Source organism: Oncorhynchus clarkii, chromosome 5 (assembly GCF_045791955.1).
Source record: "Oncorhynchus clarkii lewisi isolate Uvic-CL-2024 chromosome 5, UVic_Ocla_1.0, whole genome shotgun sequence".
In the NCBI taxonomy this organism is placed as follows: domain Eukaryota; kingdom Metazoa; phylum Chordata; class Actinopteri; order Salmoniformes; family Salmonidae; genus Oncorhynchus; species Oncorhynchus clarkii.
Genome location: NC_092151.1, coordinates 54662681 through 54685231, shown reverse-complemented (window position 1 = coordinate 54685231; position 22551 = coordinate 54662681). Strand labels below are relative to the sequence as shown.

Here is a 22551-nt window from a genome sequence, read left to right as displayed (position 1 = left end):
GCCGTGATTGATACCAGTCACACTTGGGATGAGAGGGGAAGTGTGGCTTTGTTGGGCCCTTCGATACATTTTACGTAACTGTCTGTAGGACGGTGATGGAGTGAGCAGAGCTTTTTTACTAGTGTTCTCATACTTCCCAATGGCTCAGCATGGGGCTAGGCTTGCAAACCAGTCAGGCGAGTTTGATTTTAGGTCAGACAGAGCACAGGGTGGGCAGGATTTTCACTTTTGGGACTATTCCATTGGTTCCATCCCTCCCCAGGCGAGCTCCATCAATCGTACCTAAAGTATTTAAAACAAAATTAGTTGGACCAACGTCTGCTTGCAACACCCAGGGTTGTGCTTCCGGTTCAGTTACAGTGAATTCCCACCTAGACAGTAAATGTGCGTTGTAACACTTATATCGACCAGTTACGTGCTCAGCAGTCCGTACAGCTCATGCCTCACATCAGCCTGTACAAATGCACTCAACAGGTGTTTGTCCCAAATGGCACCCTATTCCCATTGCAGTGCACTACTTTTGACCAGGGTCCTTTGGGACAGGACCATGATGCAAAACACACTGGTGGTTCATTGGGACAAGGAAGTGTTGCCAGAGTGTCTCGAGGTGCCATGGTGTTGCCTGTGTTTTGTGTTGAGGTGATTTCTGACTTTGTTTTGGCTGGCCGTGCCAAGCCTCCTTCCTGTTGTGTTTCTGTACTGATGGAGTCAACAGGCCTCCGAGATGGATGGAACTTGGGCTGAAGGCGTACTGTAGACACACTGAGACGTAAGCACACACACACAAACAAAGGAAGCGCACACACGTTTGTTTTACTATCCTTGTGAGGACTTCTGGTCCCCACAAGCGTAGTCAAACCTTAAAAACACACACATCATATACAGTGGGGCAAAAAAGTATTTAGTCAGCCACCAATTGTGCAAGTTCTCCCACTTAAAAAGATGAGAGGCCTGTAATTTCCATCATAGGTACACTTCAACTATGACAGACAAAATCCAGAAAATCACATTGTAGGATTTTTAATGAATTTATTTGCAAATTATGGTGGAGAATAAGTATTTGGTCAATAACAAAAGTTTATCTCAATACTTTGTTATATACCCTTTGTTGGCAATGACAGAGGTCAAACGTTTTCTGTAAGTCTTCACAAGGTTTTCACACACTGTTGCTGGTATTTTGGCCCATTCCTCCATGCAGATCTCCTCTAGAGCAGTGATACTTTGGGGCTGTTGCTGGGCAACACAGACTTTCAACTCCCTCCAAAGATTTTCCAAAGACTTTGAAATCCAGGACTTTGAAATGCTTCTTACGAAGCCACTCCTTCGTTGCCCGGGCGGTGTGTTTGGGATCATTGTCATGCTGAAAGACCCAGCCACGTTTCATCTCCAATGCCCTTGCTGATGGAAGGAGGTTTTCACTCAAAATCTCACGATACGTGGCCCCATTCATTCTTTCCTTTACACGGATCAGTCGTCCTGGTCCCTTTGCAGAAAAACAGCCCCAAAGCATGATGTTTCCACCCCCATGCTTCACAGTAGGTATGGTGTTCTTTGGATGCAACTCAGCATTCTTTGTCCTCCAAACACGACGAGTTGAGTTTTTACCAGAAAGTTATATTTTGGTTTCATCTGACCATATGACATTCTCCCAATCTTCTTCTGGATCATCCAAATGCTCTCTAGCAAACTTCAGACGGGCCTGGACATGTACTGGCTTAAGCAGGGGGACACGTCTGGCACTGCAGGATTTGAGTCCCTGGCGGCGTAGTGTGTTACTGATGGTAGGCTTTGTTACTTTGGTCCCTGCTCTCTGCAGGTCATTCACTAGGTCCCCCCGTGTGGTTCTGGGATTTTTGCTCACCGTTCTTGTGATCATTTTGACCCCACGGGGTGAGATCTTGCGTGGAGCCCCAGATCGAGGGAGATTATCAGTGGTCTTGTATGTCTTCCATTTCCTAATAATTGCTCCCACAGTTGATTTCTTCAAACCAAGCTGCTTACCTATTGCAGATTGTCTTCCCAGCCTGGTGCAGGTCTACAATTTTGTTTCTGGTGTCCTTTGACAGCTCTTTGGTCTTGGCCATAGTGGAGTTTGGAGTGTGACTGTTTGAGGTTGTGGACAGGTGTTCAAACAGGTGCCATTAATACAGGTAATGAGTGGAGGACAGAGGTGCCTCTTAAAAAGAAGTTACAGGTCTGTGAGAGCCAAAAATCTTGCTTGTTTGTAGGTGACCAAATACTTATTTTCCACCATAATTTGCAAATAAATTCATAAAAAATCCTACAATGTGATTTTCTGGATTTTGTCTGTCATAGTTGAAGTGTACCTATGATGAAAATTACAGGCCCCCTCTTTTTAAGTGGGAGAACTTGCACAATTGGTGGCTGACTAAATACTTTTTTGCCCCACTGCATTAGACAGTATAGCTGGAAAAGCATAATCCACTGTGCTCAGCTCCATCATCAAGGAAAAAATCAACAGCTTCTCCTCAGAACAGCACCGTTCACCTTATATGCTTTATTGGCAATGGACTGTTCAAGGACACGGCCAAAGTGCTTACTGTTAGCGAAGTGAAGTGACTCGTCAGAAACCTGTCACATTTTGAGTGAAAGATGGAGACATCTTTTCTGTAATTACCCTCTGCTGTTTCTCCACACACACACACACACACACACACACTCACACACCTCATTTGGCACAGGGGGCAGGAATCGTTGTAGTATACTTCAGCAGAATGGTTTTGTCCAACTCATCAGTTGCTTTAAATCTGTAAATGAGAAGCCAGCAAGGCATTGCCTTAATGTGCTGTGTAAGTACATGTGAGTGTGTGTATATGTTAGTGTTTGCAGGCTTGCATATTACTGTGTGTTCATATGAGTGCGTTCATGTGTGTGTATGTATCTCTCTCGCTCTCTCTCGCTCTCTCTCGCTCTCTCTCGCTCTCTCTCTTTCCCTCCTTTCTCTCCTTTCTCTCGCTCTCCTCTCTTTCTCTCCTTTCTCTCGCTCTCCTCTCTTTCTCTCCTTTCTCTCGCTCTCCTCTCTTTCTCTCCTTTCTCTCGCTCTCCTCTCTTTCACTCCTTTCTCTCGCTCTCCTCTCTTTCACTCCTTTCTCTCGCTCTCCTCTCTTTCTCTCCTTTATCTCACACTCCTCTCTTTTTCTCCTTTCTCTCGCTCTCCTCTTTCTCTCTCTCCTTTCTCTCTCTCTCTCTCTCTCTCTCTCTCCTTTCTCTCTCTCTCTCTCTCTCTCTCTCTCTCACTCCCCTCTCACTCTCACACACGCATTTTTCTCCTGGTCTGTGTCGCCCTCTGCAGGATCCTCTGGACGTTGCGCGCTCCGTCATCGTCATCCGCTCGCTGGTGCCCGGCGGCGTGGCAGAGTGCCATGGGGGTGTGCTCCCCGGGGACCAGCTGGTGTTTGTCAACGACACCTACCTGGACACGTGCACCCTGCCCCAGGCCGTGGAGGTGCTCAAGGCCGCCCCGTCTGGAACCGTCTACTTGGGCATCTGCAAGCCATTAGTGGTACGTACCACGGTGATGTGTCGGGGACTTGATTTAAGTAGATTTGTTATGGCAGGGATAATGCACATGAAACATTTCACACTTTTTTGTTGTTGACATTTATTTTCACGTTTCCTTTTTGCTTTACTTTTTGTGTTCTTTTAAACTTGTGTTTTAAAAGGTGTTGGTGCTTGATGCCACATATTAGTGACGCTATTGACTTGTGATGGAATTTTACTTTTTTATTTTTGAAGAACCTAGTTATCCAAAAGAAACATCTGTTGCAGGGGCGTGATGACCTGTTTTCAGCTCCGACAGTATATTGAGAGTGTGTAGTCTTATAGGAAATCCTGACCGTGTGTGAATGGTGCCCACCTGTATGTGTGTCTCCTTCAAGATGGAAGGAGCAGAGGAGAGGGGACATGGGGACCTAGCGCTCCGGGGGACAGAGGGACAGAGCACGGTCCGAGAGGAGAGTGTGTCCCTCTTGTTTACACACTCACTCCTGCCTGTTTCCAAGGTACTGTTGTAATAGCACCACGGTAGTATGTTTACATTACAGCACTTTTTTCTAAACATTACACTCAAAGCTCTAATATCAGGATTATGATCACTACATAACAAACAGAAGGAAGTAACCCTGGCTAAGTACCCCTGGCTTAGCTTTGATAGGCTGCCACTAGTATTGGGTATGCGAAAGAGAACGAAGCCCGGCCCTTCATTGCTCTTCGAAGCTGTTTGTCACACATCAGAAGGCTCTGATAGCAGTGATAAAACGGTCAGGTAGTCTTTTGACACCCGAGGTCACTACTGACCTGAGTGATGTTGGGTGTGTATTCGGTTGGATCGACACTACCGTTGAAAAGTTTTCAAACACTTACTCGTTCAAACGTTTTTTTTTTTTTTTTGTAGTGAAAACATCAACTATGAAGTAACACATGGAATCATGCGTTAAACAAATCAAAATGTTTTAGATTTGAGATTCTTCAAAGTAGCCACCCTTTGCCTCGATGACAGCTTCGCAGACTCTTTGCGTTCTCTCAACCAGCTTCACCTGGAATGCATTTCAATTAACAGGTGTGCCTTCTTTCCTACTCAATGCGTTTGAGCCAATCACTTGTGTTGTGACAAGGTGGGGGGGTATACAGAAGATGGTCTTTTACCAAATAGGCCTAAGAACGGCTCAAATAAGCAAAGAGAAGCGACAGTCCATTACTTTAAGACATGAAGTCAATACGGATTTCAAGAAGTTTCTTCAAGTGCAGTTGCAAAAACCAAGTGCTATGATGAAACTGTCTCATGAGGACCGCCACAGGAAAGGAAGACCCAGATTTACCTCTGCTGTAGAGGATACGTTCATTAGAGTTACCAGCCTCAGAAATTGCAGCCCAAATAAATGCTTCAGTGTTCAAGAAGCAGACACATCTCAACATCAACTGTTCAGAGGAGACTGTGTGAATCAGGCCTTCATGGTCAAATTGCTGCTAAGAAACCACTACTATAGGACACCAATAAGAAGAAGAGACTTGCTTGGGCCAAGAAACACGAGCAATGGACATTAGACTGGTGGAAATGTGTCTTGGTCTAGAATCCATATTCGAAATGTTTGGTTCCAACCACCGTGTCTTTGTGAGACGCGGTGTGGGTGTACGGATGACTTCCCCATGTGTATTTCTCACAGTAAAGCATGGTGGAGGAGGCGTGACGGTGTGGGTATGCTTTTCATGTGACACTGTCTGTGATTTATTTATAATTCAAGGCACACTTATCCAGCATGGTTACCACAGCATTCTGTAGCTATATAACCAAGAAGGAGAGTGATTGAGTGCTGCATCAGATGACCTGGCCTCCACAATCCCCCTACCTCAACCCAATTGAGATGGTTTGGGATGAGTTTGGACCGCAGACTGAAGGAAAATCAGCCAACAAGTGCTCAGCATATGTGGGAACTCCTTCAAGACTGTTGGAAAAGCATTCCAGGCGAAGCTGGTTGAGAGAATGCCAAGAGTGTGCAAAGCTGTCATCAAGGCAACTGGTGGCTATTTGAAGAATCTCAAATATAAAATATATTTACATTTCTTTCACAATTTTGGATACTACATGATTCCATATGTGTTAGTTCCTAGTTTTGATGTCTTTACTATTTTTCTACAATGTAGAAAATGTACAAATAAAGAAAAACCCTTGAATGAGTAGGTGTTCTAAAACTTTTAGTGGTAGTGTAGATCTATGCAGTGGTTGGTCAAACAGGTTGTTCTTGAAGCATCTTTTGTAACCACTTAACACCACCTTCAGCCTTCTATTCCTTAAAGACTTGGCCCAATTCAATCTTTTGCAGTTGAATTGAAATCCCACTGTTAACTTGTATCATAGATATGAAAAACATCACACCCGCATGCTTTCCCTCTTGCTAACATTGTCATTGGATATTGACACAATAGTGTGTGTGTGTGTGTGTGTGTGTGTGTGTCCAGGGCTTTGCTGATGGCTCCATCCTCCCGGAGGATCTTGGACAGGAAGAGGGCGAACCCGAGCTGATCCTGGACGGTAGCTTCCCTCGCTACACCTCACCTTTGACCCCTGCCTTGACCCTTAACCCCACCCCCACATTGACCACTAGGAGCCTTAACCCCACCCCCACTCCCACCTTGACGCCCAGCCCAAATGGAGAGGAGAGGGAGATGACCGTGGATGATGATGAAGAGGAGGATGATGGAGTGGAGGATAGGGAGGGGCAGGTGGTGGACCCCTACCCCAGAAAACCCCCACCTTCGTGGGGAGAGTGGGCGAGAGACAACGGAGGCCCTGTCCTGCCGGCCTCTGTACACTCTGGAGCTCAGGAAAAGGTGAGTGCGCCACTGTGTTGTGCGCTGGCAAGTCAGGCGAGAGTTGCCTGGCTTCCACCTTTAGATCTATGCCAACAAGGTACTGCTGTAACACACCTGACTCCACTCATCTCATGCAGTCTTCAAGACCACTGTTACTGTTGAATCAGTACTATATTCCGAAGTAAAATGCTTCACATCACAGTGCGTCCCGTTTATTTTTTAGGTAAGTGTGTCTGGGGACAGGATAATATAATTTAGTCTTACCCTCCTAACAGGTGGAGGAGATGTCCAATCCAGACCTGCAGCCCAGAGCCCTTCTTGACCAGCTCTCTCTGGGTCAGTCTGTGGACTCCTGGGTGGAGACGGGTGGGGACAGTGAGGCAGACTCAGACTCCAGGAACGGAGGATCAGAACTCACCCTGACTGACACGGACACCGAGTCAGTACCTCTCTCTCTCTCACTCACTCACGTTCCGACACGTATTTACCCACAACAATTGATTTCTACAAAAATGTGGGTGTGAAGTTGAACCAATACTGCGGGTGTTTCCAAAAATACCAGAACTAATATAATTTCATAATAATAATAATATGCGCCAATTAGACACTTTTCAGTAAACTGCCTTGAGTGTTCAGTGACGCCATATCTCGTCTTGAGTGGGTTGTGTAAGATTTACATGCAATTTACATGTATCTTTGAGGTAATGGTTTGTTTCCTTTCTTTTCATCTACTGATAAATTGGTCTGCAGATCCTGGCTCTTTAGTGGGCTTATAGCGCCCCCTCTGCTGGTGAACGGGTATGGCAGGCAATGACCCCAGTGATACTGCCTTATACGTTTAAAAACAAAATAACTAGGCAATAACCGCAGCGCCACTCTGGAGGACAGTCATGATTCAATCATGCATGCATCTGAGCCATGATCAAGATAAGAAAACAGAATATCCTGAATGCAGAATAGGAGATGGTTTCCTACACCAGATTTAAAAAAAAATGTGTGTGTAGCCGATGTGAAATGGCTAGGTAGTTTAGCGATGCACGCTTGTACCGGTCAATCTATGCCGTCACCTTCTCCGAGACCTTGAATTAGTTGTTTCACTTGCTTTTGTGGAGTGACTGGTAACAATGCTTTGTTGGTGCTGGTTGCCAATGTGTTCAGAAGGTCCCTGGATCCAGCCCGGGGTGGGTCTAGGAGTGGGACCATGGCTAACTTATTTTTCTATTTTTCGGGTCCCTCTTTGGGGGACAAAAATAAACGTTGATTTTACAGGTTTTTCTTTTGTTACATGTACATTCTAGACACATTTTTATGTACATGGACTTTTTTTATTTATTGGTGTAAATTTTACATAGCAAGAATAAAGTAATTTGATAAACAGTGCCTTCGGGAAGTATTCAGACCCCTTGACTTTTTCCACATTTTCTTACATTACAGCCTTATTCTAAAATGGATTAAATATAAACATTTTCTCAGCAATCTACACACAATACCCCACAATGAAAAAGTAAAAAAAAGGGGTTTTGAATTTTTTCCTAAGGCATTAAAAACAAAAAACATACCTTATTTCCATAAGTATTCAGACCCTTTGCTGTGAGACTCGAAATTGGGCTCAGGGGCATCTTGTTTCCATTGATCATCCTTGAGATGTTTCTACAACTTGGAGTCCACCTGTGGTAAATTCAATTGATTGGACATGATTTGGAGAGGTGCACACCTGTCTATATAAGGTCCCACAGTTGACAGTGCACGTCAGAGCAAAAACCAAGCCTTGAGGCTGAAGGAATTGTCCGTAGAGCTCCAAGACAGGATTGTGTCAAGGCACAGATCTGGGGAAGGGTACCAAAACATTTTTTCAACATTGAAAGTCCCCAAGAATGTAGTGGCCTCCATTCTTCAATCAAAGAAGTTTGGAACCTCTATAGCTCTTCCTAGAGCTGGCCACCTGGCCAAACTGAGCAATCGGGGAAGAAGAGCATTGGTCAGGGAGGTGACCAAGAACCAGATGGTCACTCTGACAGCGCTCCAGAGTTCCTCTGTGGAGATGGGAGAACCTTCCAGAAGGACAGCCATCTCTGCAGGACTCGAGCAATCAGGCCTTTATGGTAGTGGTCAGACAGAGGACACTCCTCAGTAAAAGGCTCATGACAACCTGCTTAGTTTGCCCAAATCAAATTTTATTAGTCACATACACATATTTAGCAGATGTTATTGCGGATGTAGTGTGACGCTTGTTTTCCTAGCCTCAGCAGTGCAGTAGTAGGAAGGTTCACCTTCCAACAGGACAACGACCCTAAGCACACAGCCAAGACAACACAGGAGTGGCTTCGGGACAAGTCTCTGTCCTTGAGTGGCCCTTCCAGAGCCCGGACGTGAACCCGATCGAATATCTCTGGAGAGACCTGAAAATAGTTGTGCAGTGACGCTCTCCATCCAACCTGACAGCGCTTGAGAGGCTCTGCAGAGAAGAATGGGAGAAACTCCCCAAATACAGGTGTGCCAAGCTTGTAGCATCATACCCAAGAAGACTTGAGGCTGTAATCGCTGCCAAAGGTGCTTCAACAAAGTACTGATTAAAGAATCTGAATACTTATGTAAATATCATATTTCCATTTATTTATTTTTTATACATTTGCAAACATTTCCAAAAACCTGTTTTTGCTTTGTCATTATGGGGTGTTGTGTGTAGATAGCGGGGAAAAAGCTGTAACGTAACAAAATGTGCAAACGGTCAAGGCGTCTGAATACCTTCTGAATGCACCGTAGCTGTTCCATAATGCAGTATATGCACTGCTAAACATTCTGTATCTGCAACTGACTCTATGTAAACCTCCAATTGTCTTCTGATATCCCTCCCGCGAAAGCATCCCCCATCCCAAAAGACTGTTGTCCCAGACGAAACACAAAACAAATGGTAAAGCAAAAAAAAAAAACATAGATATAGAGGAATAAATTAGATAGTACTGAGGACAGTAAGACGGGGAAAATAAACAGATGCCCATAAACCCGGTGGCTAACAGTTACATGTGCGCTCCTTTGCATTCAGCTGTACAGCCCTTACAAATCAGACACACATTCTTCTGAACCTTTACTTATGAATTTGTTCCACCTTTTTAGGTGCAAACTTTCCGCAGTAGTCGAGCTTTGGCCCGACACGTCACAAGAGGTTTCTAACGCTACATAAAAACCAGAATACATTTGTGGTTTGATCTCCGCAAAGCGTTCGCAACCACAAAGCCCTTTCAAATCCCTCTCAGCCTAATTTCACAGTGCAGGATCAAGTACGAAGCCGATATCGCGGTCTTGAGCAGTTCCTTTTTTCATTTCTCTCCTCGTCCGATTTCTATTAAACCAAAAAGAGCCCAAAGGAAGTTTGACTTCTCCTCACGCCCCTAACAGCCTCATTCATACTCACAGATGCGTTTTTGACTGCATCTCTTGCCGGGTGAGATGAATATCGAATTCATTAATCAGCATTTATCAGCCGATACAATATGTATTGCGATTCTCACAATTCCTATATGCATTTCGATTCGATACTGCGATTTGATGTTAAAAGCATATTGCTCAGTATATCTGCTGCAGAAAGACAAGAGCGCATGAGAAAAATAGTTTTGAACTATTTCTAAAGATTGAGGCCAGTGCTACCGGTTGCTATGTCACATGGGCAATTCCACTTTGTATCTGCACAGTTCTTCCTCTAAATGTGTTTTTGTCAACTTTTCTGTGGAAATTGTTCAAAGTAGTCATTGTGCATCGAGTTCTATGGGTTGTTCAACTTTGAAGTCCACTTTTTTTTCCCCCACATTTTTTAAAGGGATTCTTCAGGATTTTTTACTTCGCCAGAGTCAGACGGTGGATAAAAAAAATAATAGTTTAAAAATGTTATGTCTCTGCGTGCAGTTTGAAGGAAGCTGTTAACTGGCGTCAGCGCAATGACTGGAAGTGTACGATATCTGCTAGTTAGCATTGGCACGCAAAACTTCCTGACTTCCTTCATACAGGATGCAGAGACATAAAAATGATATGCACGGTTCACCTGTCTCTAGGGAAGTAGACAACGGGCTTAAATGACAACATTCCGAAGTATCCCTTCTGAAGTGAAAACTCTGTCTCGCAGCATAATTCCAGTACCGTGGAATTGCCCATATCCTAATGCGCTACATACGGTATCTTACACATATGCACACCTACAACTTCAAAACGTAAAAGAACAATCTATTGCGTAAAACTACACATTTCTGGGACAATATAATGATTGATTGATCGACCTAATGGTTGATTTGGTCTCCTGTAGCTCGGTGCGTTTGGTTGACACGGAGAGGAGGAAGAGGGGCCAGGGTGGAGGAGGACGACACAGGTAGGAGAACACAGCACATCTGTAGAGCCAGATTCAATTCCATTCATTCACATTCTACATTAATTTTTTCTTGAAACCTTTATTGTATGTAATGTATGCCGTTCGAGGTTAAGAGACCTTGCAGTGGTCAGCGGGAAGCAGGCGGCGTGCAGATACAGGAAAATAGAACATACGGGGACAACAGAGTTAGTGGTCGACAACATTTTGCGTGTTTTGCTCTTAGTGATCTACCTGAGAGGGAGGAAGGAGAGGGAGAGGAAACCCCTGCGTTCAGCCACTGGGGACCCCCACGCAGGTGAGTGTCTCTGCTGTGTTACAGACTACGTCTTTTCAATGAGAACCTGGGCAGATGCTCTTTAGCAGAGGCGTAACGGTTCACTTAAAATGGGTAGTTTTGGATCATGGGTGTGCCTGATTTTGGACGAGCTGAATTCGAAACCGTGCTGTATTCACCAATATTGTCACACCTGTGTCGATCTCTCATCAGCAATGTAGAATGAACTGTGACTGGACGAAATCCTGCGTCTGTCATTATTATGGATTCTAAAATGCCGCTAGTTTGGGGTTTCTGCCTACATTATCTTGGAAACCCACAACTAAAATATCCTGTAATTGCGTCAGATGCTTAAGTTCACAGGGGAGACGCGTTAGAAAAGATACTAAAACGAGGAGCAGAAGCAGGAAGCGGAGCGGTAGCTCCACCCCCCCTCTCCCCTCTTTGCAAGTCCCGCACAAGCCTATGGGCCAACTGATATAGCATGTGAGGCTGGCCAATATCATGAATATAGTCTTAGGTAAATTAGGTGATGAACGACATGCCGTTTACCTGTGACTATATTTAAGATATAGCATTGTCTGTTATGCCTTATTTCTTGGGGTAGACGATGATCAATTCAAATCAGAAGCACATATACAGTGCCTTGCGAAAGTATTCGGCCCCCTTGAACTTTGCGACCTTTTGCCACATTTCAGGCTTCAAACATAAAGATATAAAACTATTTTTTTGTGAAGAATCAACAACAAGTGAGACACAATCATGAAGTGGAACGACATTTATTGGATATTTCAAACTTTTTTAACAAATCAAAAACTGAAAAATTGGGCGTGCAAAATTATTCAGCCCCTTTACTTTCAGTGCAGCAAACTCTCCAGAAGTTCAGTGAGGATCTCTGAATGATCCAATGTTGACCTAAATGACTAATGATGATAAATACAATCCACCTGTGTGTAATCAAGTGTCCGTATAAATGCACCTGCACTGTGATAGTCTCAGAGGTGCGTCAAAAGCGCAGAGAGCATCATGAAGAACAAGGAACACACCAGGCAGGTCTGAGATACTGTTGTGAAGAAGTTTAAAGCCGGATTTGGATACAAAAAGATTTCCCAAGCTTTAAACATCCCAAGGAGCACTGTGCAAGCGATAATATTGAAATAGAAGGAGTATCAGACCACTGCAAATCTACCAAGACCTGGCCGTCCCTATAAACTTTCAGCTCATACAAGATGAAGACTGATCAGAGATGCAGCCAAGAGGCCCATGATCACTCTGGATGAACTGCAGAGATCTACAGCTGAGGTGGGAGACTCTGTCCATAGGACAACAATCAGTCGTATATTGCACAAATCTGGCCTTTATGGAAGAGTGGCAAGAAGAAAGCCATTTCTTAAAGATATCCATAAAAAGTGTTGTTTAACGTTTGCCACAAGCCACCTGGGAGACACACCAAACATGTGGAAGAAGGTCTGGTCATATGAAACCAAAAATTGAACTTTTTGGCAACAATGCAAAACGTTATGTTTGGCGTAAAAGCAACACACCATCCCCACTGTCAAACATGGTGGCAGCATCATGGTTCGGGCCTGCTTTTCTTCAGCAGGGACAGGGAAGATGGTTAAAATTGATGGGAAGATGGATGGAGCCAAATACAGGACCATTCTGGAAGAAAACCTGATGGAGTCTGCAAAAGACCTGAGACTGGGACGAGATTTGTCTTCCAACAAGACAATGATCCAAAACATAAAGCAAAATCTACAATGGAATGGTTCAAAAATAAACATATCCAGGTGTTAGAATGACCAAGTCAAAAGTCCAGACATGAATCCAATCGAGAATCTGTGGAAAGAACTGAAAACTGCTGTTCACAAATGCTCTCCATCCAACCTCACTGAGCTCGAGCTGTTTTGCAAGGAGGAATGGGAAAAAATGTCAGTCTCTCAATGTGCAAAACTGATAGAGACATACCCCAAGCGACTTACAGCTGTAATCGCAGCAAAAGGTGGCGCTACAAAGTATTAACTTAAGGGGGCTGAATAATTTTGCACGCCCAATTTTTCAGTTTTTGATTTGTTAAAGTTTGAAATATCCAATAAATGTCGTTCCACTTCATGATTGTGTCCCACTTGTTGTTGATTCTTCACAAAAAAATACAGTTTTATATATTTATGTTTGAAGCCTGAAATGTGGCAAAAGGTCGCAAAGTTCAAGGGGGCCGAATACTTTCGCAAGGCACTGTATGTAAACAGTGTTCTTATACTGTGATAGGCCAACAGACGGGTTGGGACAATGTCTATCACAGTAGAGGCTGGGTGTGGTTTAAACTTGCCCAGTCTATCGCAGGCGCTTAGGCGGGTTCCCGCCTCTTGGCGCTTCTTGGAGTCCTCCCTCCGTCGATATATAGATTCCTACTGTTCTGGTATCACCCCCTAGTTATAACAGTTGCTCAGTTCCTGCTATTGTGTTGTTCAGTATTTTTCCATCTCAGTTAAACCTTGTGATGACCACCCCTCCCTATCACAACTTTGTACGATACAGCAAGTCACACCATGTGCTCAATATTGTTACATACAAACACAAGGACAAAGCATCTGCTGGGCTGTTATCTACAGTTTTGCAACATGCAGGTCACACCATGTTACTCAGTTCTTGTCACACACAAACAGGCAAGTAGCAAGCAGTTGTTTAATCTCATAATGATGCTCCAGTGCACAAATGCAGACACCTCACACAACCAACATCAGATAATATTTAATCATATATATGCTAATGGCTATAATGTAAAATACAGGATCCCACAACATGCACTGTCAACTGTGGGACATTACATGTCCAATCAATTGAATTCAATGTCAAGTCTCATGGTAAAGGGTCTGAATACTTATGTAAATGTATTTCTGTTTTATTTTTAATACATTTGCAAAAATGAATTAAAAACAGATTTCACTTTGTTATGGGTATGGTGTGGAGATTGATGAAGGGAAAAAAACAATTTTATCAAATTTAGAGTAAGGCTGTCTGTCATGTAACAAGTGGAACAAGTCAATAAGTCTGAATACTTTCCAAATGCACTGTATGTAGAGGCAAGAAGACGCACACTTGTTGCGTGAACTGTTTATTCACACACACTCAAACTGATACACACATTGCTCAAATGCAAACTGTACGTACACTATTCTACATGAGAAATTCAGAGCCACAGGGCTTTGCTCAGACATTGGAGAACTCAGAATAGCGACAAGTATCTCAACTACAGTACTACTATAATAAATAAGACCTCAGATCTTTTCTGTCCTGGTGTGTTTGGAGATTGTTTTGTTTGATAAATGGCCTTGCCCCCAGTGAAGCCATTGTCCTTGGAGAAGATAACAGTTGGGATCGCACTGTAGTGTGGAGTCACTGTACTGTAGTCTTGCAAAACCAGAAAGCATGTTTGAGTTGGTACGCAATTGAGTTTGTTTCATACTGCGAAATTGGTGTCTGATTGTTGTGCGTGTGTGTGTCAGTGGTGTAAAAAGTACCCATTTGTCATACTTGAGTAAAAGTGAAGATGGCTTAATTGAACATTTCTCAAGTAAAAGTTCACACTGCAAAATACTACTCGAGTGAAAGTATTCGGTTTTAAATATTAAGTATCAAAAGTAAATGTAATTGCTAAAATATACTTTAGTATCAAAATAATTAATCATGGTAGATGGTAGGTCTTGGTAGATTTGCAGTGGTCTGATACTCCTTCCATTTCAATATTATCGCTTGCACAGTGCTCCTTGGGATGTTTAAAGCTTGGGAAATCTTTTTGTATCCAAATCCGGATTTAAACTTCTTCACAACAGTATCTCAGACCTGCCTGGTGTGTTCCTTGTTCTTCATGATGCTCTCTGCGCTTTTGACGCACCTCTGAGACTATCACAGTGCAGGTGCATTTATACGGAGACTTGATTACACACAGGTGGATTGTATTTATCATCATTAGTCATTTAGGTCAACATTGGATCATTCAGAGATCCTCACTGAACTTCTGGAGAGTTTGCTGCACTGAAAGTAAAGGGGCTGAATAATTTTGCACGCCCAATTTTTCAGTTTTTGATTTGTTAAAAAAGTTTGAAATATCCAATAAATGTCGTTCCACTTCATGATTGTGTCCCACTTGTTGTTGATTCTTCACAAAAAAATAGTTTTATATCTTTATGTTTGAAGCCTGAAATGTGGCAAAAGGTCGCAAAGTTCAAGGGGGCCGAATACTTTCGCAAGGCACTGTAGGTAATTATCAATAAAACCTCACAATACGCTGCAGAGCATTTGATTTGGCTGCTGGGGGACGAGCTTCTCTTAAACCACTGACAACTACGTGCCGTTTTCAAATCATTGTCCGATTTTAAAAAATAAATAAATAAATAAATAATAATAAAAAAATAATAATAATAAAAAAAATAATAATAATATTCCAAGCAAAACAATTGTGACCATTTTAGGTCTATCACAGTTATACAGCATGTAACTATGTTTTTCATGATCAGTAAACATCAATTGGTCATTTATTTTCAGATACGTGATGGTAGCCTATCCATTTGGCATATGGCATGTCGCTAGCCAGCTAAGCAAACAGCATGTCATTTAGCTTTTGATAAGAACTTGATCGGCAAGTCCTCGTCCTGGTGAAGTTTTCAGTCGGAATACTGTCATCACCACTAATGTACTGTTGGTCCCATGTTTCATGAGCTCAAATAAAAGATCCCAGAAATGTTCCATTTGCACAAAATGCTTATTTCTCTCAAATTGTGTGCACAAATTTGTTTGTAGCCCAAAGGAGCATTTCTCCTTTGCCAAGATAATCCATTCACCTGACAGGTGTGGCATATCAAGAAGCTGATTTAAACAGCATGATAATTACACAGGTGCACCTTGTGCTGGGGACAATAAAAGGCCACTCTCAAATATGCAGTTTTGTCACATAACACAATTCCACAGATGTCTCAAGTTGAGGGAGCATGGAATTGGCATGCTGACTGCAGGAATGTTCACCAGAGCTGTAGCCAGAGAATTGAATGTTCATTTCTCTACCAACGTACTTTTAGAGAATTTGGCACTATGTCAAACTGGCGTCGCAACCGCAGACCACGTGTAACCACGCCAGCCCAGGTCCTCCACATCCTGCTTCTTCACATGTGCGATTATCTGAGACTAGCCACCCGGACAGCTGATGATGATACTGTGTGTAAAAACATAATAATTTAAAAGCCCATTTGTGGGGAAAAACTAATTCTGATTGACTGGGCCTTGCTCTCCAATTGACTGATTTTCTTATATGAACTGTAAAGCCATCTCCTGAAAGTTAGTTTGTTAACTAGCCATATTGAAGTGATCTGTTATTAGCGAGCTACCCAATTTGACATAGTCCAAGCAATCGTGATGAAACACTCTCTTTAAAAACAATATTGAAAAGGGAATAACGTTAACGAATAACGTTAAGGTCTAGTACTAGGATTGGACAACTGTATAAAGTTTCTACCGGTAGCTTGCAAAGTAAACATTGTCAACTAACAGTACATCGGCAAATGCGTCCTAATGTTGCTTGACAGGCAGAGCCCACAAAGTATGGGAAATTAGCCTAAACCGCTCAAACTTGTCAGGTATAGTTAACTTTTATTTTATATCACTCAAATATCCAATTTAATGGGGGCCAATATTTGAGCAGTATGGTCAGACTACTTGTATACCACTCTACAGGTAAATCAGCAATTGGCCACCAGGTGTCACAAAAGCAAATAAACGGATGCTCCACACAAATAATGTCTAATAACCGTTTCCAAAATGTCTACACACAATAAGCATTTTCCATACAATTTATAATTCAACCATAAATCATGAAAACTAAGTGTTGGTACATTTTGCTCTTCTTATATACATAATAGGGTAACACTTTACATGACCCCGTGTCATAACATGTGATTTCACAGTCATAACCATGTCATATGTCGTAACAGGTCATATAACCCTGTTATAACATGGTCATGACACCATCATGATCCATATATTTAGACTATCCTGTCACACACTGCCATATTTTATGGCTGGTTATGACCCCTCCATAAGTGTCAACCCATATTTGTTCAAGTTACATTTTTTTCCCCAGACAAGAAGTTTCCTTTCTTTTCTCAATTCCTTTTGTTGTGGTAATGAATTCTTTAGTCATGTTTTTGTTTTTTTATCCTATTTTAAACCACTTGAAGAAAATACGCTTTACGCTACTGTCATGACGCGTTACGACCATCCTGTGATACTTTACTTGGACTAAGAAAGTACAGTTGATGACTGTCAAGAAGCATTATGAACATCATATTCATATGAGGCACATAGGCCTATCACGTACACGCCCTCATGTCAGTCATCAGTCCTGCTCCTGAAATCTGCTCCTGCATTCATCCCAGTCATCATGTCTGACATCAATCTGTGCGCAATTATAATGATAATTTAGGTCAATTACATTTTTTAAATGTATTTAACATGAACATACTGTTGACAAGTAGGCTACGGTGTAATGGAATGTTTTGCCTTGTGTGGTAGGTTTTGTGTGGTTTTGACACTCTTGTGTAGGTGTCATAACCAGCTATAAAATGACACAAAATATGTCACAACAGGTCTAAATATAATGGTCATGACCCCCATATTATGACAGGTTGTCAGCTGTTATGACGTGCTTATGACCCCCATATGACAGGTTGTCAGCTGTTATGACGTGCTTATGACCCCCATATGACAGGTTGTCAGCTGTTATGACGTGGTTATGACCCCCATATGACAGGTTGTCAGCTGTTATGACGTGGTTATGACCCCCATATGACAGGTTGTCAGCTGTTATGACGTGGTTATGACCCCCATATGACAGGTTGTCAGCTGTTATGACGTGGTTATGACCCCCATATGACAGGTTGTCAGCTGTTATGACGTGATTATGATGCCAGACGTGAAGTAAAAGCATTACCCAAATGGCTCTAAACGTGATATGAGCTGACCCCCCCCCCTTGTTGTTTTGGATTGGGTTAACTGCCCTGGTCGTTGAGTCTTCTGATAAGAATCTACCAGACAGTGGGCTAGCGACTCATCAAAATGGAAGAACACTGAAGATCTATTCGAATCCTCAGTTCATAAAGGAGGTAGCTTGACTGGTGACGCTATCTATTTAGACTGGCGCTCACACGCAAACAACTCTGCAAACAAATGTTACAGCTTACTTATTGAAGCTAGTATGTGATTTATATCACAGTTAAAGGAGAAATCCAACTCAAGGTCTCTAGAAGGGTACCTCCGTGTGTGTGTGTGTGTGTGTGTGTGTACCGTGCACGCCTCTTCCATGGAGAATTCTTGCCACTTGACTCGAACCTATTAAATGGCCTTTTCTTGTTAGTTTTTTGTACAAAATGAATGTAGGCAAGGTTCCCCGAGTGATCGAGATCACAGGCTTGGTGTGTTTGTGTGCATACGCTTGTATTTGTGTGTGCTTGCCCTCGATTGTTTGTGTACTTACTGTGCCCACGTGCTTCAAGGGTGGAGGTGTGGCAGGAGGAGGGCGAGTCCCTTGGTATAAGCATTGTGGGCGGGCACAGCGTCATCAAGAGACTGAAGAATGGAGAGGAACTCAAGGGCATCTTCATCAAACAGGTGACGCCGTTCTCCCCACCTTTCTCTCCCACCCTCCCTCCCCTGTTTTTTAAGCCTAAAGCTAGTCAGTGATTTGTGAAGCTGTGTAACAAAATAATAATGGGAACCCTCTTTGTTTAAAAAAAAAAATAATAATAATGTAATCCCAGAATAGCGTAGAATAGAGTAGCTTTACGTCTGTGTACTGATGCAGATATTTATTTTGAATGAATTAAATGAACAGGTACTGCCGGAGAGCCCAGCGGGACGCACTTGCGTGCTGAAGACCGGAGACAAGATATTGCAGGTGAGGAGGGGAGAACACTATGACAACGCTAAAGCAGTGACACTGCAATGATACAGGAAAGCTAATTCAACACTGTAGCAACGGTAGTGGAACACCAGTTACGACGCCACGTCAATGCTACAGAAATGTAAATGAGGTGTCACAGCGGTTCCAGACAGGTTGGTGTGACCTCTGTTTGTATCCTCTCGCTCTCTCCCTCTGTCGTGGTCTCTCTCTTTCTCTCTGTCGTGGTCTCTCTCTTTCTCTCTGTCGTGGTTTCTATCTCTGTCGTGGTTTCTCTCGCTCTCTCTCTCTGTCGTGGTCTCGCTCTCTGTCGTGGTCTCTCTCTTTCTCTCTGTCATGGTCTCGCTCTCTGTCGTGGTCTCTCTCTTTCTCTCTGTCGTGGTTTTGCGCTCTGTCGTGTTTTTCTCTCTTGCCCATTTATTTTATTTTTCAATACCCTTCCACTTTCCATCTATTTCCTCTCACCCCTCTTTATCTCATGCTTTCCCTTTTTTATTTATATGTTATCTGTCCTTCCCTTTCCCTCTCTCCTCCTTCTCCCCCTCTCTGTGTGTGTGTGCGTGCATGTGTCAGGTATCAGGTGTGGACCTCCAGAATGCCAGCCATGAGGATGCGGTCCAGGCCATCAAGGCAGCTCCCAGTCCCGTGGTCTTCATCGTCCAGAGCCTCACTGCCACGCCGCGGGTAAACCACACACACACACACACACACACACACACACACACACACACACACACACACACACACACACACACACGTGTGTCTGTGTGCACCCACATAGGTACACACACACACACACAGGAGCACAACCCGAATATATACTTTATGTCCCTCTGATGCTCAAGTGGTTGTCTTTTGGAAAGTCAGAGGTACCCATGCCCCCTTCTTTGCCTTAGAGAATTGGTTTGGTGGCGCTCACCAAGTTTCCTCTGCCTCTTGTAGGTTATACTTTCTGGCAGAATGTCTGGTAGTTGGTTTGTTATTTCGGGCTGGTGCTTGGTGTCTGTTATCTAAGCATGAATGGAGTTTGACTCTCTTTCTTTGTGCCTGTGTGTGTGTGCGTGTTTGTGTGTGTGTGCGCGCGCACCTATGTCTGCATGTCTTTCTCTTTCCAGCCTGTCTCGCTAACCGCGCCCAGTTACAACAAACACAAGGCAAAGAGGAGAGTCATGCCGGTAAGCAGCCCCCACTTTCTGACAAAGTTTTTCTGGTGGTGGAAATGTGGCGGGCTTGGTTATAACTTCTGAAGTAGGTTTATAACACATTTCCATTTAAGTTGTCTGTCCCTTTATGTTACCAGGACATAGAAACCCTGAACTCTGTCGTTTGTGTGTGTGTGAGACCCATTTCTGGAATTACAATTATTATAATTTTTTACTGTTGATGTCTTTGCTTTAGCAACAGTGGCCTTGTCATTCATGCTAATAAAGTTTGAGTTCGAGAGGAGGAGGAGGAGGAGAGTTTCGACACTGCGACCCAGCTTCAGGAAATGCCTGATCTCAATCGAGAGCCAATCAAGTCTCATCACTCTATAAGTGCCCGAGTGAGACGAGCTTGATTACGACACTGTCAGCCGGCAATGAATTGAAACCTTAATCATTTGGCATTAACAGACCCAGCTTTGATTTCTATTAGCGTCACGTCCGCCTCTGGAGGACGAAGGACTGTTAAACACAACGAGGAAGGTGTTTTAATTATATCCAGATACTCTGATTACGTTCTTTACTCCTGTGTCCCAAGTCCAACTGTGGACTACCGTGTGTATCTCCCTCTGGATAATGTGGGAGGAGGGAAGCGTATGAGACGGATGGGGACCGACGCTGCCAGTGAGCGATGTTAGGGAATTGACCCCATTTTAGAGGTCTGAGAATGTAGACGAGGAGCACTTTCACATTTCAACACATCTACTGCACAGTTACATTTCCCAAACACTTATAGGGAGATGCTCGAGTGCTGTCGGGCAGATTTCATCCTCCTTCCCTTTTCCCCTCACTCCTGGAGGCGCAGGCCCCTCTCTCTTCTTTATTTATTTTTTTCTTCTCTAAGGCTGCTCTTTGACATTTCCAAGGACAGGGTCACCTTTCATCTTGGATGAACACTTCCTCAAGCAGAGAGGTAGACATTCAAGTCACCTGTACGGTTCCTTCCGATTCGGTGCAGATGAATGGTAGGAGGTGAGGAAGAAAGCTACTTTAGACTCTGTCGGGGATGGATCCCTTTGGTCCTGACAGCCGTAACACCGGTTCTATGAACTAAGTTGTGCAGTTAGTTGGCTACTTTAAAAAATAAACGAAATCCACAGCAGGCAGCTTTTTAATTGGGTAGCGGGCTGGTTCTGGCCCACGGGGCAGTAGTTGTCCCGTGTCTACCCTAGCCCCACACCTGTGATTCATATCTTTGGTGTTTCTGAGAAGCATGGTGTCTTTTTTTCCCTAATCTGCAGAACGCAGCAGTAGGAGGTGCCCCTCCCCCGATGAGACTCCCCCCGCCCTACCGGCCCCCCAGTCAGCTGACAGAGGAGCAGGACGAGGAGCTGGAAGAGGCCAAAGGTCAGTCTTTGCTCTCTCGACCAATCGTAAACTGTGTTGCCTCTCTGACCAGTTGTCAGCTGTGTTCTTGGGTACGTCCAATGAAAACTTTGCCTTGGTGTGTATATAAGCCTTAAAGGGATAGTTCACCTAAACTACAGCATTACTTGAATATTTATTGGATCTTGGAAAGTCATTTGAGCATTTGGTTAAACTATCCTTTTAAGTGAAAGTCAATCAACTGTCCCTGTCTGGCTCTGAGCTCCACTCCATTGCCCTGGTCCCTTCAGACTTCAGACCCTCCATTAGGGGTGTTGACTGGAGTTCAGCTAGCCTGGATTCCCACAAGGTAAACGATGGTGAAACACAGCATTATAGTTGGATTCCAGGCTAGAGTTCCAGCACCCATACAATGCCGTAGTGCTTTAAGCCCCCGGTGTAAAAACACTACACAAACCCAATCTATACTTACAATGTGTTCCCTATTCACCACCGATTTCCCGACAATCAACAAAGTCAGTGAAGCTGCAACTCGTAGGGAATGGAGGTGAGCTCATTGCTGTGTTTTCGTTACAACGCTTCACCTCCCCTAAGCTATTATAGTGGGTGGCTTACGCCTGTCTGTCCAGTGTGCCCCGAAGGGTTACCTCTTTCAACTGCTCCTCCACATGGGAGAGCGGACGCACAAATACCACACACACACACGGGTTATGAAAGCTTTTCCTTCTGACAACTTGTGGGGCGAGATGAGGTAAACGTTGGAGTCGTCTCACCGCAATCAACGCTACATTAATTCAGTAGATGTCACAGTGATGGTCGAAATGGAATTGTTAGGAATGACTGGTACATTTTAAGACTTTCTTGAATTATATATTTTTTTGCCAGACACACACAGACACACACACACACACACACACACCGTTTGTCCGCATGTAATGGGGAAATTTGCAGTTGCCTCTGCTACCATCATTGCTGCTTTAGTTCTGTAAATGTTAGCTCAAGCTTTTAAAAGGCATTGTAAAGACAGGTACAACGATGGAGTGGTGTGTGTGTGTGTGTGGGACTATGGACATTGGCAAACACTGATCCTAGATCAAGACCATGGGCGGTAAAT

The 22551-nt window shown here is 43.6% G+C and overlaps 1 protein-coding gene across 8 annotated transcripts in view; it reads left to right on the top strand.

Annotated features, from left to right (window-relative positions):
• LOC139409013 (PATJ crumbs cell polarity complex component) overlaps nt 1-22551 on the top strand; it is a 169238-nt gene that overhangs the window by 48217 nt on the left and 98470 nt on the right. For 7 of the 8 annotated variants that reach the window (XM_071153635.1, XM_071153632.1, XM_071153634.1 and 4 more), the window contains 11 exons: nt 3314-3523; nt 3900-4022; nt 5977-6348; nt 6606-6769; nt 10625-10687; nt 10911-10982; nt 18506-18620; nt 18844-18906; nt 19483-19593; nt 20025-20084; nt 21353-21458. In XM_071153635.1, the coding sequence (XP_071009736.1) occupies nt 3314-3523; nt 3900-4022; nt 5977-6348; nt 6606-6769; nt 10625-10687; nt 10911-10982; nt 18506-18620; nt 18844-18906; nt 19483-19593; nt 20025-20084; nt 21353-21458 (1459 nt within the window). The remainder of the gene's footprint in view (nt 1-3313; nt 3524-3899; nt 4023-5976; nt 6349-6605; nt 6770-10624; nt 10688-10910; nt 10983-18505; nt 18621-18843; nt 18907-19482; nt 19594-20024; nt 20085-21352; nt 21459-22551) is intronic. The other variant, XM_071153633.1, reaches the window with a different exon arrangement.